The sequence below is a fragment of the Pyrus communis genome, chromosome 16, assembly GCF_041283825.1.
Source record: "Pyrus communis isolate YQ-2024b chromosome 16, ASM4128382v1, whole genome shotgun sequence".
NCBI lineage: Eukaryota > Viridiplantae > Streptophyta > Magnoliopsida > Rosales > Rosaceae > Pyrus > Pyrus communis.
In genome coordinates this window covers 1711715-1728328 of record NC_142580.1, presented here as the reverse complement: position 1 = coordinate 1728328, position 16614 = coordinate 1711715, and the positions used below count along the sequence as shown (strand labels likewise).

The window sequence follows — 16614 nt, the reverse complement described above, 5'->3', positions numbered from 1 at the left end:
GTGCTAACAATTAATGAAGTGTTGACGAAATTTTCACTTTTGAGCTTAAATCCTAACAAACTTGGGCTTAAATCCTAATTTTTACCACAAGGGCTATCTTCTAACTACCCTATATCGACATGGACCATTAATCCAATTAAGCGTACTAAATTATTATAATAGTTTCGAACTCTCATTCTTCCTCTAATAATAGTAAAAAAATTAGTAAATAAAAAAAAGATAAATATCAAATGTTAATTTGATGGTTGATGTGGCAATGTCATATTTTCTCTTCCTCCACTATATTTTTTGTTTGTTATAACAATATTGTAGTACCCATTTTTAAAAAGAAATCAATTAAAACAAATTTTCATGATTTATAATTGGTGCAATAACGAAACCCACACAACAAAACAATTAGAAAATTAAAAAACATCACATTTTTTCATATGTCAAAATTTACAGCAAAAAAATTATGATATCAATTTACGTAAGATTAACATATTAACTAGAGTTTTTTTACCTTCAAATTTAATCGTATAACATTCCATTTAAAAATTGACATCTCGAAAATTCTCTTTGCCTTAATCTCTCGGAAGACAACAAATTAACCTCCACAAAACAACAAATCAACGAACACACATTTTATATTAGCCGAATCCCTAGTTTTCTTCGTTGCCTTGTTGTGGACGGATGGTTGGTTAGAGCAGTGGTTCTTGGAAGTCATAAAGCACTTTTATTAGATGGACCACAACCCTTTTTTTTTTTTTTTTTTTAACGAAAAATTTTCGATATTATTCACTTTAACGAAAAATCACATTTTTACACTAAAAAATGAATTATGATACTATTCACTTTACCCTTTATTTTTTCCTTATCATTAAAACTCAAAGTTTTCAAGTCATTTTCATTAGTTTTCCTTCTTTTTTTTAGGAAAACTAACAAAAAGTTCAAAAAAAAAAAAACTTTAGTTTTAATGAAAAATGACAAATAAAGATATAGTAAATAGTACCAAGGAAATATAGAAATGTAGTTTTTCGTTAGAAGTCAACAGTATCGAAAGTATTTCGTTAAAATTTCATTTTTTTTTTCTTACTAAAATTGTATTTTAGCACCTTTTGGTCGATTAATCCGGTATGAACTATAAGGCATGAGATCAAACATGAATCAATGTGACCAAACTAGTCCACTTTGTGCCGCGAAAACAATACCAATCGCTACATTACAAAAACGAAAATCCAACAGTTACGTGACTTTTCTACTCTCTACTTTTCCTTTTTGGTCTTCTTGTTTCGGTCGGTCTAAATTCATAACTTTTAAAAGAAAATTGTTCTTAACACTTAACCATTGTTAATCTGTCCTTTTCTTAAGTTTTTCTTCAATCGAAAATTAAGAGAGGGAATAGCGACAGATGACTATTTTAGACTGATGCGAGAGCTAATAACTTTTTTTTTAAAATTAATATGTATATTAAACATGTACAAAGTAGTGAAGGTGTTCAGTTCCTACCTAAGCTTTATGTTTCATTCAAATACAACAAATACTTCATGTCTTTTTTTGAAGTCTAAATCCAAGTTTTCCTTGGTCTTTATGTACCCTTTTTCCCTTTAGCCTCTGTCTTGTAATTGCATTTTCTAACCAGAGCATATGTAGGTCTTCGTTTCACATGCTTAAACCACCTTAACGGATTTTTTCTCGCCTTATCCTTAATTGCGGTTACTCTTAATTTACCTCGTTCTTAATCATGTCCTTTCTCATGGCCCACAAACCAAAAAACGAAGCATTCTCATCTATGCCACACTCATTTTTGCATGCGTTGATGCTTGACCGTTCAACATTTTTTACCATAAAGCATTGTTGGGCTTGGTCCATTCTAATAAAAAGGAAAAAAAAATTCTGCCTTCTGCCGACAATTATTCTTTTATTGTTATTTTTAATAATAAGGGGTTTGTAATGATAAGTTAACTGCAAATTTCAAAAATATATGGATATATAGAACAGAAGCCTCGGACCAATTATATTAAAACTATGAACAGAAAGAAGGCATATGCTCCCTTGAAGCTTGACTTGTCAATGTAGCTTAATTTTCCCATGTTCTACATTTCCAGGCATTTTTCTTTCCTACATTTATAATTGCGTGATTATTTCCAAATTCCAAATCTGATGGATAATGGCAGTTGAAATACGTACGTACGTAGCAACCTTTCTGCATGTGGAATTTGAATTAGAAAAGAAACCGCATGCAATCAGATATATACGAAGCTGCAGGAAGATTAGCTTTCTGAGTCAGTGGAGTGGAGTTTCAACATTTCCTCGTCGTAGAAAACTTGTTGGAGATTACTGATTGCTTCCAAGTTGATGAATGGACCATCATTTTGGACTCGGTATTAGACTACTAGGCCACATCACGCAAATGAGTTTAATCACTGATTACTGATCTCCTGATCTACCCAACAAGTTCATTGTTAGATGTGGTGAGTTCTATTGGAGCCAGGATTGGTTCCCAGTGCTAGTCATGATTTAGGCGTATCGTTTAATTTCGTGTTTTTTTTTTGTTCTAGGTTGCATGATCTTATTACGGATTAGGCTAGTTTTAGGTGATAATATGGATATTTCAGTTGTTTGTGGTAAGTTCGCTTTAATTTTTACTTTTTCGATTGTTGCTTTTATAATTTTGATGAATTCGTATTTCTACACATGATTAGTAGAAATGTTTTAGTTTCTAATGACTTCGTTAATTTGACAAAAACAAATCACGAGCTTAATCAAGGATTATAGTCCGATGGTGATGAAATCACGTTTTCCTAACACGATTTTCCGTGATCAACTTTTCACATGATCACATTGTCGTGTACTGTTTACCTTTGGAAATAAGAACAAAATATGATTATGCAATCACCTTTGTTCCACACATCACAATTTTTGGCCAACATTATCTTCTAAAATTTGGAATATAAGGTCGTTGAAATTATATCTAAAAAGCATAAACTCCAAGGATGATAATTAATCAACTCAATACTATGGTCTGATGATATTCTTTTTCACTTGAAAGTGAACGATATTAGGTTCGAATCTCATAGTTGGCGAATTAAATACCAAATTAGGTTGTCCATTGTGTGACTTAGCTAAACTTCCTCTCCTCTTAATATGAAAATATTGATATGCTAAAAAAAAATTAGAAATTTAGGATCGAAAGTGAAACTATACGTACTTTATGCCATAGTCAAAATCCTAAAGTTATTGACCAATAAAAAAGTCAAAACCCTAAAATTAGTCGTTTTACAACAACTACTACCCTTAAAACGACGTCTCTTTCTTGTTCCCACCATCGTGAGAGCTTTAGCCTTTTGGCATATGATAAAAGGCCAATTCAAAACATTAGTTATCGATCCAAATATAAAAAAACAAGCTTTCTTGTTCAGAGAATCCGAATATATATCATACCAGAAACAGAATCCAAAATTAATTGGTCAGTGAGCTATAGCTATGGGAAACAGCTTGGGAGGCAAAAAACGTGCAAAAGTTATGCAAGTTAATGGAGAGGCATTCAAGTTGAAGACACCAGTGCAAGCTGGTGAGGTTGTCAAGGATTTCCCAGGTCATGTTTTGCTAAAATCATCGGAGGTGAAGCATTTCGGGGTTCGGGCAAAGCCGTTGGAACCCTACGAACAGCTTGAGCCTAACAGGTTGTATTTTCTCGTGGAGTTGCCAAAGGTTGATGTGAAAAAAGAGACTTTTCAGAGAAGGGTTCGATCGGGAATAAACATGAGTGCTAAGGACAGGCTCGAGAGCCTAATGCTCTCTCGGAGGTCGGTTTCGGGCCTTTCGGTTATGAAATCATCGGCATCGACAGCAAGCATTGTGCCCGAGGAGGAGGCGAATGGGGCGGTGCGCGTGAGGATGAGGCTTCCGAGGGAAGATGTGGAGAAATTGATGCGGCAAAGTAGAGACGACGGGGAGGCAGCTCAGCAGATTATGGATCTTTGCATGGTGAACACCAACAACGTGAAGGGCAATGATCAAGGTTTGAGTTTGAACCCGCAAATGCATTGGAAGGATGGAGGAAGATTGCTTGGGTCGCAAGGAATCAAGGGGCGTGATCGGATTCAGGTAGGGTTTCTTAGAGACATAGATCCTGTTTTTGTGCCATGTTGAGTGGTGCTGTTTGACATTTCTGGTTTAGGTTGGTTGCGTGAACCTAACGCATAGAAATGTTGGTACACCCAACTGAGTACTTTTAATATTAAGTCAATTTTAGGTACTGGATTTAAGGGACGACTTCCTTAAGACTTGGTATGAGCTCAAAGCTCAACCCTCCCATAAATAAGTTTTTCGGTTTCACAGTCATACCGGCACATAATACTATAACTATTAACTGATCACTTGTTAATCATAAATAGTGAAATTAGTTTCAATACTATACTCTACATCGATTATACATGAGCCATATTATCCACCCATATCATAATACGTGAATTAGTAATGTCATATAGCTGAACTCGTTGTACCCAATTATCCAACCTTCCCCATAGAACTTAGTTAGCATTATGCATTTCAAGCATAAGCCAAATCTTACCTTAATTTGCACCTACCTTTCATGTTCAGAGTGAAATATTTCCACAGCTGACAAAGCTATCATGATTTGGGATCTCATCTGCTGACCCTTTTACTCAATTGTCGTACCGACAGATAGGTAAAAACGGTAGCCAAATATGTTTAAGTCATGGTGTTAGTTATTTTACAAAGTTTGGGCAATTTTGAAAATATGCATAGATAGTCAAGCTTTTCACACTGAATCATAGTACTAGTGACGATAATCTAATTTGTACACAAGTGTTTATGTCTAATTATTGTTTTAGAATAATTAAGAAAGAGAAATATATTGAAATATTCTTGTATTGGATCGTGCAGAAACGAGTGAGTTTCCGACCAGCCAATGAAGGAGAGATCTTAACAAGTAGCGATGAGCAGCGCCTGTAGCCGGTAGCTCTAGTACTCTACTTCAGTCTGCGCAGTCCCATCAACCACACTTTTGAGGATTTGATTTGAGGATTATCTTTAAGCATGTGTAGTTAGTTAATTATACTGTATAATTATACATAAATTGTAGTCAAATTTTTTATCTTCTTGTTTCTTTGAGTCCTAACTAACTGATTTAACTTATATCTGCACTCACGAACAGTTTTGTGAAATCATAATCTTCGTAATCTTTATGAACTTATCTCATATTTCTCACAATCGGTAGTAAGTGAACTTTTTTTTTTTCAATTTATTATTATTAAAAAGATGAGAAGAGTTGAAAATTATTACAAAAATTTATGAAAAGTGATGTTTCAAACTCAAAACGCGTAAATGAAAATCAACACCTTATTAACTGTTATTGAACCACCACATGCAGTAACGAGCAAACTTGTCAAGCCGAATAATTTGGCATCAAAATATTAAAGAATTTCTTTATACGAAAAGTACTTTCCAAAGATCACAATTCACATGTGCTCAAGGAATTTCATCCACCAATCTTTAAGTAAAGATGCACGTGCTCAGAGCATTACAATTCAAGAGACTAAAAAATAAAAAATTGATATTTTACTGATGAAGCACGTGGACAGAAAATCCATTGATCAAATATTTAATTGAAAAGGGATTCTCTTCGGATCCTTTCTTCCTAATTCACCAAATCAGAAAATCCGTATTGTTGAAATTTGATCCAACAACTAAAGTTATTATAACTTTTAACATGGGCTCCTGTTTGTAGCCATTTGATCAATTTTCAACGGCGCAGATTTCTTGATTTGGTGAATTAGAAAGAAGAGATCTGGAGATGATCCATTTCCTATTTAATTTACATTTGTCTGTTACATCACATGGCTAATCCTACAGTGTTGGTAACTTTGACAGAAAATAAGAAGAGTTACCAACTCTTCACAATTACAGCGGTAACAAATCTCATGTGGGTTAATTTAACTCTACCCCATATACAAAAAGAAAGGGGAAGAAGAAGACGAAGATGGAGGGGTTTCCCTCCTCTCTCTGTATCAGAAATAATAATTCCCCTATTAAACTTATTAGTGAACTCATCTTCTGTGAACGAGAAAAAATGCAGCGCGATGCGAAGTACGAACAGTTCATGACGACCATTGATCAGGCACGGTGAGAAAATAAGTGGTCATCGCCTTCCTGAATCGTTTCTTGTATTGCTTCGGGGAAACAATGGTCGGAGCAGCATTCTTCGGACCTCCAAGTATTCCGGATGCCTTTACCCATGTCTCCAAATGCTTGTCCCATGTATATTGTCTCATGAAATCTATGATCCCCAAAACCAGCTCCTTCCGCTCATCGTCCACCCCAACGAGCAGCGAGTAGTCCATTACATCAACAGACTGGAGAGGCATTGGCAGAAATTAATAGCTATAACGTTCGTAATAGTTTAGTATCGAATAAACTTTGTAAATAAGTGTCACTAAAGAAATTTAATCGAATAGATGCAACATGAAGAAAATTTGTTTTAACTATCTTGAGATTAACATCTAAAGCTGAAGGCAAGCAAAGGGGAAGGGGGTGAAGGCATACCGCTAAAAACGACGTATCATTCCAAACAGCTCTCTCCAGGCTTCTCTTTGCTTTGCTTCCAAGAAATATGGGTTGTGTACGTAATGATTCCAACAAATTCATATCTAACAGTACTTTGTCTCCCCCTGTTGTATCAGAATTATAACGGGATCGAGTAGACCCCTTGAGATCATACACCCTTGAAATGTTTCTTTTGAAGAAAAGGTTCTCCATCACCATCAAATCCATTTTAGTTTCCTTCCCACCTTTCAGCTGTTTAACAGTGACCTGCCAATACACCAGTATAATAAGATCACACGAATATTTAAGCTACTGCTCACTACTGACCCGCACAGACATAACATAACAATGAAACAAAGTAAAAAATATATAAAAATAAAGAATCAGAGAAGAAGCCTTACCTGATATATACCAAGAACCTTGGCAAGACAAGTTGGACTTCCTGAGTTAAGGGAATCTGTCAAATAATTAAAATACTCAGGTGCATATTCCTGAAAGGATTCCAATTCCGTCTTTGTGACTTGTTTTATGATGAATCTATCATCCAGAGATTTAGCAAAATATACATTGCTCTTTCCCCCTTGTGCACTCCACCTCTGGCAGCGGCTCAAAGATCGTACAAAATCCACTTCACTGGGGCAGCACTTTTTCCTAAGAGTGTCAAACTGCTTTGCAAAATAACAAGTCACAGAAAATCTCACTTTTCCTACCCCATTTGAGGACTCGTCCCCGAAAGATATCCTCAAATGTGGAGATCTTTTGGCATCTGCAAACAGGTTGCCCATGGAACCTGAAGTATCTTCAGATCCATAATTTCCATAATGGATGTAATCCAAGTCCATAGAGCCAAAAGACTGCCAGGGTGCAAAGATAGAAGCTGCAGAATCTTCTTTAAAGCTTTCATGAATACTCCAGCCTGCCTGACGCTCGTTCAAATTATCAGCAACCCAGTCCTCATAATCCTTGGAACTAAGGGCATATGAGATTATGCTAGTGGGTTCGCTATCATAAACACCAACGACTATGTCATTGCTGCTTGTCTGGGAAAGCAGCAACCGAACCCCATCAGCTATTTGAGATGCAGAGGAGACAAATGAGGGTGTGGAATTGAGTATTGAATCCAACTTTTGTGCCTCGTGTGGCAATGCCTGGGAAAGAGCCCTTCTTACACTAGAAACAGGATCTCTCACCATACTCCTGTAATCTCCATAAGCATGGAATGATCTAAGCGTCGACAAATGCAATGAAGAAGGGGGCAATCCCTTCCTAATCCTGTCTCGGAATCTTAGGGCAGAATCAAAAGACTGAACTCTCACTGGCGACATTAGCCTCCTAAGAGGGGGATCATCATTTTGACCAGTATGCTTGAAAGCACGAGCTTGAACTTCGGTCAAATATGATGTACCAAGTGGTTGAGCTTTCACCAGAAGTTGATCAGTCCCAGTCCATGCAGAATCTATTCTCTCAGACAGTGTAGATTTAAGGGAGGACAAGCCCTTGCAGGATGTCTTATTAACAATTTCCTTATCGGAATGCATCTCGTCCTCTCGGCTATAATGGTGTGATACGTCTTCAGAAGGTTCGAGTGGTGGTACAATAGGTTCTTTATCTGTTGGTAGATCATTGCCAGGAGGCACTTGGAATTTTGAAGACTCAGACACATGATCCTCATAGCCATAGTCAAGACTGCCATCCTTACCAGATGGATCACTTATCAACTCTTGCAGGTGGGCAAAAGATACATCCCCATCAGTAGCCATGGAAACAGGAGTCTTTTTAAGCAGTGAGTCCAATGAATAAAGCTGGCGATCCCAAACATGAGAACCAATTAAAAGAGAACGTCTCAAGCGATTCAGCTCCAGAACGTCTACAACAGGCATTTGCCCTGGTTCAGAAGTCTCCACAAAAGCAGGTTGCAGAAAACCCTATTGAAAAAGCAAGTAGACTAGATTAGGAAAACAAAGATTCCACAAAGGGTAAACATGAACCCTGGACCAGGAAACATGTGATACCAATCATAGTCACATGCGATACTCAATTTTGCACTTACAATGTAGTAATTTCTTTCCTTCTTAAGCAGATCTTTCAGCTCCAAGATGTGGTGCTGTAACTCAATTGTACCTGACATTTCACATCCAAAAGATCTATTTTTCTCCTCCATGAAGTCGAGTACATCAGATATCTCTGCATATATGGTTTCCATTTTTCCCATAAGCTGCAAAACAATCCAGGTTATTAGAATTGAAATCTCATAACCAGCAGTTACAAAACTTGTTCGTCATTCACCACCCATCAAGAGTTTATTCAAGAATTAGATTAAAATTCTTAAATCTGTTGCCTCTTTTCTTATCCACTCTGGTTGGACTTGGCCATTGAATTCAAGCACTGAAGGTGGCAAATGGACAGAAAGAATATCAATTGCGGCATATCGGAAGAACGCAACCATGCTTCCAAACCTGTAATACAAGTCATTTTTTCAAAATAAGATCATTTAGTACACTAAAAGTAATAACACTCCAAATCTATTAGTACTTACCCATAGTAACGGAGACAATCCCGTTGTAATGAATGGCCACAAGTAGCAACACGATTTGCAGTTGCATGATTTGAAAAGCTCAGTTCCAAGAACTTTCCAAAAGAAAGCCCCCATGCAGCATCTGACATGACTACTCTACGTGTTGCTGGTGGAACTCCATTAATATGGGCACACCTTAGACACCGGTGCCACATCCATATTTTACCATCTCTCTCCCCAGGTAGCTTTAGTGAAGGAAGGCGTCTAACATTAATGGTAAGGTTTCCTTGCTGATGGGTGTAACATAGAAGATGAGACTCAGCTGTCTCTTTACAAGTCCGACAGGAAGATGTCTGCCAATTACAAACCTTATTATTAACTTTAATTCCATTTCATAATCAGCAAAACAAATTAAGGAGGGATGCAGTAAAGTTACAACGAATCACCTGATCAAATAGGTCATCACGAAGATATCTGCCCAGTGGCTTATCAAAGCAACCATAGAATTTTATGCGCAGAAGTCGGGAGCGTTCACAAACAGTTCCCTTCAGTACACAATAGCTTGAAAAGGATACCAATATGCTCTGATGAGTGTCAGCAGAAGAGAAGTACTCACTTGAAACTTGATTGTGATCAATCCTTTCAGAGTTTGTCAACTCATTATCCTCGTGTTGACTCCAGTCATGAGGCAAGTTTTCTTGCAACTCTGGTTGGGAAAGGTCTTTTGTTTCAGAAGAATGGACTGTGACCCCATTTATATCCTTGTATTGATATGAGGATCCCAAAATCACATTATTTCCTATATCATCAGTATAAGCATCAGAAGATGTAATTCCAATCACAAAGTCACCATTAGACACAGGAAAATCAAGTCCATGATAAAGATGCCCAGGCAAAGACTCTAATCCTTCAATTTCCGGCTTCAGACCCAAAATATTATCATCTTCAACAGAAGTAAAAGGTACAGCCTGGGAATTGCTCAAAGCATGGGAATTAGGGATTACTGAATTTGCATCAGCTGTTGTCCTGTCTGGTATAGTAACTGGGTGTCTCAGAGTCGTCTTCGGCAGAGTAGCACCCTCATCAGCAAGGAAGGAAGTTTCAAGGGATAAATGGTAAGCTGCAAACACTGCATACTGGACAACATGCTTGATCTTCTTTAGTTCTTCAACACAAGCACCCTTCAGCAGAACCTACAACAGAAACTGACAAGATAAGAGATCACCCCACCAGGCTCTAAAAACCTTTTATGCTTTATCAGAATGTAGATTATGAATAAATTGCAATGAGCACAATTAAACAAACAGCAGAAACTCGGACTGTAAAAGAAATAACAAAATGATGTATATGGAAAACATTACTGTGCAGCAAAGACGCCTTGGACACCCTTCAAAAAACATCAGGGTTTTCACTGGTTTCTTGTTAAACTGATTGGCTGGCTCATGCTGTTCAGAAATTTTTTCTAACCGGAACAGCTCACAATGCCCCAAACGAGTCTTAGGGATATCGTCAATTGATGGAGTAATAAGTGCACCAGTACATTGTGCTATACGCTCCAGTAATGGCCTTTTAACATTCAATACTAACGATATTTCCTTTTCCAGCAGGTAGTCTTGAGCATACGAAGATACACTTTTTTCTACCAGCAGAACATTGGGGCGATGAGCCTCTATCTTTGAGATAATCATCCTAAGATGATTGTTTTCCTGTCCAAAAAAAAGTAAGAAATACATCAGTTATAAGGAATTTAATGTTACAAAAAATTGTCATCAATTCTCTGAGAGAGAGAGAGAGAGAGAGAGAGAGAGAGAGAACTGTTGAATTGGAAAGGAGAAAAACAAACCTGATGCAGTAATGTGTCGAAAGACGCCAACTTGTTTGGAATTTTCTGATACTCAAGTGCTCCCCCTAAAATAAGTAATCTAGGATTTTTGTACTGTGAGGTCATGCGCTTATGCTTTATATTCTTTGTACAAACTACTCCTTTTATAAGCGTACTGCACAAATCCAAAATGTTTTAATTAAAGATATAAACCTGTCACTAGCACAGAGATATGCAAAACGTCAAATAAAATTTCAAGGAAAATATACCTGTCACTTGGACTTCCTGATGCAATACATTTAACTTTCACATAATCACCAGGATCCATACTGCCTCCTCTGCTTGTATCCGGTTTAACAAAATTTGCCGCTTGCCATGCAATTTTTGTAACTATGTCAAGCCAGTCCTCATCTCCATCCCCTTTATCCATGAAACCCTCACCTTGTAACAGTTGTGATACAAGAGCTCTAAAATGCCCCTGTACCACAGCTCTAAGTGGTTCCTTGTTACCCTCATTCTGTTTCTCCTTTGCAGGAAACATGCTCGAAAGGCTACTGCTTGATGAAAAAACTGCACCGGAATCTCCAATATCATCATCTTCATCATCATAAGAAAAGATATTACACTCTGCATCATCATTCTCATCATCAGGCGGAGGGGGATACCAGATGAGACCATTGTTTTCAAAATCCAGTGGCCTCTGTGACTTCTCATATTGACTACAGATAACTGACGCGTCATCAGAGCAATCATCAGTAATATCTGGATCCTCGCTCCCTCTCTCAGGCCTTTTTAAAACAGCCTTAGTCTGTTGACCAAGGGGACCATCAGTCTGAGACACAGGGATTCCCTCCTGCCCCTGCAGTACAGAATGCCCAACTCTACTATAAGTATAATAAATTCTAGACGGGCAATCAAAATGATGGGATCCCAGTGACCTTGACCTGAAAAACTCTTTTCTAGAACTAACACTACTTAAATCTATGTCCGAATTGTCATCACAATATTCACTTAAAGGACTGCAAAAGTTCTTTCCAGAATCCTCTGCCTCCTCTTCGTCACTCCTACATCACAAAACAGAGAATTAATGAAAGGATATTTTGACATCAAATGAAAAAGATATATTTAAAATTTGAATAGTATAGCAGGTGAAGAGATTAGTTATAGGCAAGAAATCCAATTAAAAAATATTATATAAAAATGCATCATGATGCACAACCTGCAATCTGAATGAAAGCATACCTGCTAATAGAGTGACGAATGGATATTGGAGATGGGTGAGAACTAAGCGAGGTCATACTCCTCACAGCATGGGGAGAATAACTGCAATCATGGGCTTCCAAAATCTTTGAGAAATGATCACTGTGAATAGATTCATCATTATCCACAGAACACTTGACTGTTTCAGCACTACAACAGGGTGATGCTGGTTCAGGGCTATCTCGGGGAGAGGCAGACGGATGCACTTTCTCACTATTATTCCTTCCACCTTCCTTCCTTAATCTAGCTAAAGAACAAAACTTGCAGAACTTAATAGTACTCCCTCCAACCTCATCATTGCTCTTGATGCTATCCCACTCAGAGCCCTGAATACACTTTCCACAAATCCATCTGCCACAGCTCTGACAGTGATATCTAGAACCAATACCGGTGGTGTTTGTATTGCAATCACAACACATCTTGCAACCGTTACTATATATCAAACACGCTAGACAAACACCGTGAATCGCTTGCTCCTCCAGATATCCAGGACCTAACTTTGTCTATTAGATCTAGTAGTGAACGATCAGGTATTCCCATAGAATGGCAACAACCCAACAAATAACAAGGAAGCAGCAGCTCTTCCTCCTCCTCCTCCTCCTCCTCCTCCTCCTCCTCAAAGCTAAATTCTTTTACTTAGTCTAAATTTCAGTATAATCAACAAATATAAATAAAATCCCCCACAATAAAAATGGTGGGTGAATTGGAATTAAAGATGTATTTTTTTTTCTTTCTTTTATATGATTTTGTTTTCCTTGTTTCCTGTTTCCTCTTTTTTCAAAAATTTGGAATGAAAACAGAAAGCAAATGCTCCTCCTCTCCTCCTCCAAGAATCACACAAAACAATATCACGGGAGGAAATCAGACGGCTCAGGATGCACAAAATCTGACAGTATTTACAACCAAAATAATATCACCAATGAAAGTGCTTAAAACTTAAGCAGCAGCAGCAGCAACAAACTCGAAGAAACTTAAAGCAGTAAAGAAACCCTAACCGATTCCAGAGTCCTCAAGAATGCATCCGGCGATCGATTGCAGCATATCAGGGCGATTCAATCGGAGAAGCTCCAAGTCCGCCCAGTCCAAGCAGAATGAGAAATCATGAGAAATCCAAGAGACATGGAAGCAAACGGCAGCATAGAACGAGACGAAGAGCAGAATACGTATGAGTAAAGCAAAAGCAGATGAAGAACCAGAAGTACGTATGTAGAGAGAGAAAAAAGAGGAGAGAGAGAGATTGAAGAAATTAAATGCTGGGAAGAATGAGGATCAAAGGGACGAAAATGAGGAGTACGGAGAAGGTTCCCTTTCTGCCGGAATCGACTCGCATCTCAAGAAAAGCATTTGCCTCTCTCTCACTTCTTCTTCTTCCTCCGCTTTCTTCTCCGCTTCTTCCACCGCTAACACCACCGCCGGTTGCAACTGCATCAACACTTCTTCTTCTCTTTTGTATCATCTATATTTTTTGCCGCTTTCAATTCATTTCGTTTCTTTTTTCTTTCAATTTCTGTTTTTCGTTTTTCTTCTTCTCTCTTTCTTTCTTTCTTCTTCGTTTCTGTTTCTTTTCCTTTCCTTCCTACGCACCCCAACTGGTCATTGCTACTAAAATATTGCTTTTCAAAAAGCACTTTCTCGCTTTCATCTCCTATACTATTTCCTTTTTCATTTTTTCTTTTTTTTTATAATCTCTATTCATACCTAATTGGTAATTACCTGCGGCCTCCATTGGTTAAAAGTAGTTTTATTTATTATGGATCATATTTTATGACTTGTTTGAAAAGCAATTTTTTAAATAATTGAAAACGCTTTTAATGAAATTAGTTTTGATTTTCAAAGGCATTTTTATGTACTTTTTAAAAAAAAATATCAGATAGATATATATATTTCTTACAGAAAACACTTAAGTGTTTTTCCAATATACATTTGGATTTTTACTAAGGAATAGTTTTATAAACATTTTTATCAAAAACGATTTTAATCATTTTAAATGTACTTCTAAACGAGCCCTTATATGTTAGCACCCATCTTCGTATTGTGGACGGTGAGACCTATTTCTAGCATTACCCTTATAATACACCCACGTCTAATTATGCTTAGTGTAAAAATTTTAAAAATGTTAATCGGTCATAGAAGTACTCTAAATAAGTATTGGCTTGGAACGTAGGGGTGATTGTTCAAAAAATACTTTTCAGTGTTTTTCCAAAAAAAAATGAAAAATCTTAAGGTATAGTCAAATAAGGATTTAGAAGGATTTAAAAAACTTTTATAGTGATAGATTTGATATGATTGTAAGAACCCTTACAACATTAAAACGAATTTTCAAGGATTTTTAAAGATTGAAATGATTTTGAGAGATTATCTTGTCATTTAAAAAATTATTCGTCAATAGAAAATAAGTTTAAAAAAATTACATGTTAATATGACATTTTGAATACCTATTTGTATGAACTCCTTAAAAGTCCTTTAAAATCTTAGTCGACGACACTTGGACTTCGATGCATTCTTTTAAATCCTGTTAAATTCTACTTTGACTACACCATGGTTTCAAAGTCTTTTAAAATTCTAGCTGACTACACCATGATTTTAAAGTCTTTTAAAATCAATCTTTCCAAATCTTATTTTAACTATACCGCTAAGTTTTTCAATTAAGATTTTCTAGATATTCCTTTCAAAGATACGCTTTTTACACAAGTAAAGAAATAAATCTCGACTGAAAGAAAAACTTGCAACGAACAAGTACACCATTAATATCATATTTATGTTTCAAAATTTCTTCATATAATATTATATTAGTAGTTCAAAACGCTGACATAATGATGTCGTCACACCGCACCGTCCCTCTCGAATGGCCCCACAAAATAGTCTTTGGTGCTTTTATTGAAGATTTTTTTTTTCTTTATTAACCTAGCATTCAAGACCGCCATTGGTCAGCGTGGTACTTAATTAGGGCTAAAGTCTTATTTAATTTTCTAACTATTACCATAGAACTCGCCGTTGATTGGTCAGCATCAGTGTGCAGATTAAAAACCGTTTTCGGCAATGAATTTTGTTGAATTTTGGCGTCTGTATCACACGCTGCGTGACGGCATCTAGAACCGTATCCATATGGGCACGCGATGGGCCGACAGGGGTGTCAATTTTGGGTGGTTTGGTGGGTCAGGTTTCACGGGTTTTCTGTGACCCGAACACTTATTCCTTGAGCAAGGCTTCTCGATTTTCTACGGTTGACCCGGAAGCTTGGCATCTTGGGTACCCAGTTGTAATGGGAAGATCTTGATGAATGATGTGACTAATGTTAATGGCGATGGTAATTACGACACTCACACAAGGGAGAGATCTATTACTGATGGGGATCATAATTAGCCTTGAACAAGGGTCACTTAAACAAACTCAAACTGTAATTTTTTTATTGGTAAAATTTGTGTTTGATCTTTGTTGTTGATGCACGTAAGACTGACAGTATATCAACGATTAAAATCAGTTCATGTTTTCAACACGTGGCATAACTGATTGGTATTATTTAAATCTCGATAAGCAAGAACCCAAATGTCTGACTCGTGGAGAGACTTTTTCATGTATCCAGAGCACTAATTCGTACACCATGGGGCGAAATGCATTAAGGGCTAGAGGGAGCATGTCCCCCTCCCCCTAAGTTGTTGGCCTTGAAAATGGTGGTATGAGCAGGAATCAGAGCCTCACTTAAATCGCAGTCGCCTTTCGTCGCTCGATATGACGTCAAATCGAACTACAACGAATAATAATCAACTCACCACCACCATCAACTTTGTCACTCGCTCCTAATCCAAAACCCCCAGGAGGTGCATATAACACAAAGTTTAGTTGTTGAGTTGATTCAGGCAGCTCACGAAGAAGAATTCCTTCCTCTCATATGTTTATTAAATTTGACCTCCCTGCCCTATGCATATATAATTTACTTATTTACTATAACAATATTGACCCTAAAGATACAATAAAAATGTCCTAAACGGTAGGAATGTACGCTAAGCACATAATGAGTATGAGTTTTTTTTTTTTGTCAACTCAATGGGTAACTGTTTGCCAAGTTTTTAGATTGAAATTTTTTTTGGTGCTACGCGCACTCTTTTTGGAATTCCATGAGGACTTGCATCCGTCATTGCTTAGTTGGCCCTCCATGCATGTTATTTCTAGCTTCACCCATGCCATGGGTCATAATTTAAGTGGAGAGAAAATATATTTTTCCGTATTCATCTACTTATATTACGACATGTAATACATCACTTATGTTCCGAGAAGACTAAAAATCTCTTGTGCCCATGCATATTGTGCACAAAAGGGAGATGCCAATTGTCATGTCCCCTGCAGCAGACAGCAGTTGAGGGGGATTTGGTAAGCATTTCATTTGGTGGGAAGCCAACATCTGCAAAAGTGTTTTCTGCTGCCGAGGTCTACCGAAAGGAAGACGAAGCTTTGTATTATTTCATACTCT

At 37.2% G+C, this 16614-nt stretch overlaps 2 protein-coding genes and 1 long non-coding RNA gene across 3 annotated transcripts; 1 reads left to right on the top strand and 2 right to left on the bottom strand.

The window, feature by feature from the left end:
* The first annotated feature begins 3327 nt into the window (after positions 1-3327).
* On the top strand, positions 3328-5091 carry AT17.1 (plastid movement impaired protein). The gene is made up of 2 exons (XM_068470335.2): positions 3328-4089; positions 4891-5091. The coding sequence occupies exons 1-2, from the start codon at positions 3466-3468 to the stop codon at positions 4957-4959; spliced, it is 693 nt and encodes a 230-aa protein (XP_068326436.2). The 5' UTR covers positions 3328-3465; the 3' UTR covers positions 4960-5091.
* A 459-nt stretch (positions 5092-5550) lies between these two features.
* LOC137731063 (putative 1-phosphatidylinositol-3-phosphate 5-kinase FAB1C) lies at positions 5551-12774 on the bottom strand. Its single transcript, XM_068470133.2, is given in 12 exon segments — positions 5551-6359; positions 6550-6816; positions 6951-8474; positions 8600-8766; positions 8881-9005; positions 9086-9417; positions 9511-10257; positions 10426-10770; positions 10908-11061; positions 11156-11950; positions 12129-12581; positions 12583-12774. Coding segments are annotated over 12 exon segments (5268 nt in total). The 5' UTR covers positions 12687-12774; the 3' UTR covers positions 5551-6104.
* A 225-nt stretch (positions 12775-12999) lies between these two features.
* Positions 13000-13276, bottom strand: LOC148689808 (uncharacterized). Its single transcript, XR_015957785.1, has 2 exons — positions 13142-13276; positions 13000-13032 (listed from the first exon to the last, which is right to left on the bottom strand). It is a non-coding gene; the product is annotated as an uncharacterized LOC148689808 (long non-coding RNA).
* Positions 13277-16614: the final 3338 nt, after the last annotated feature.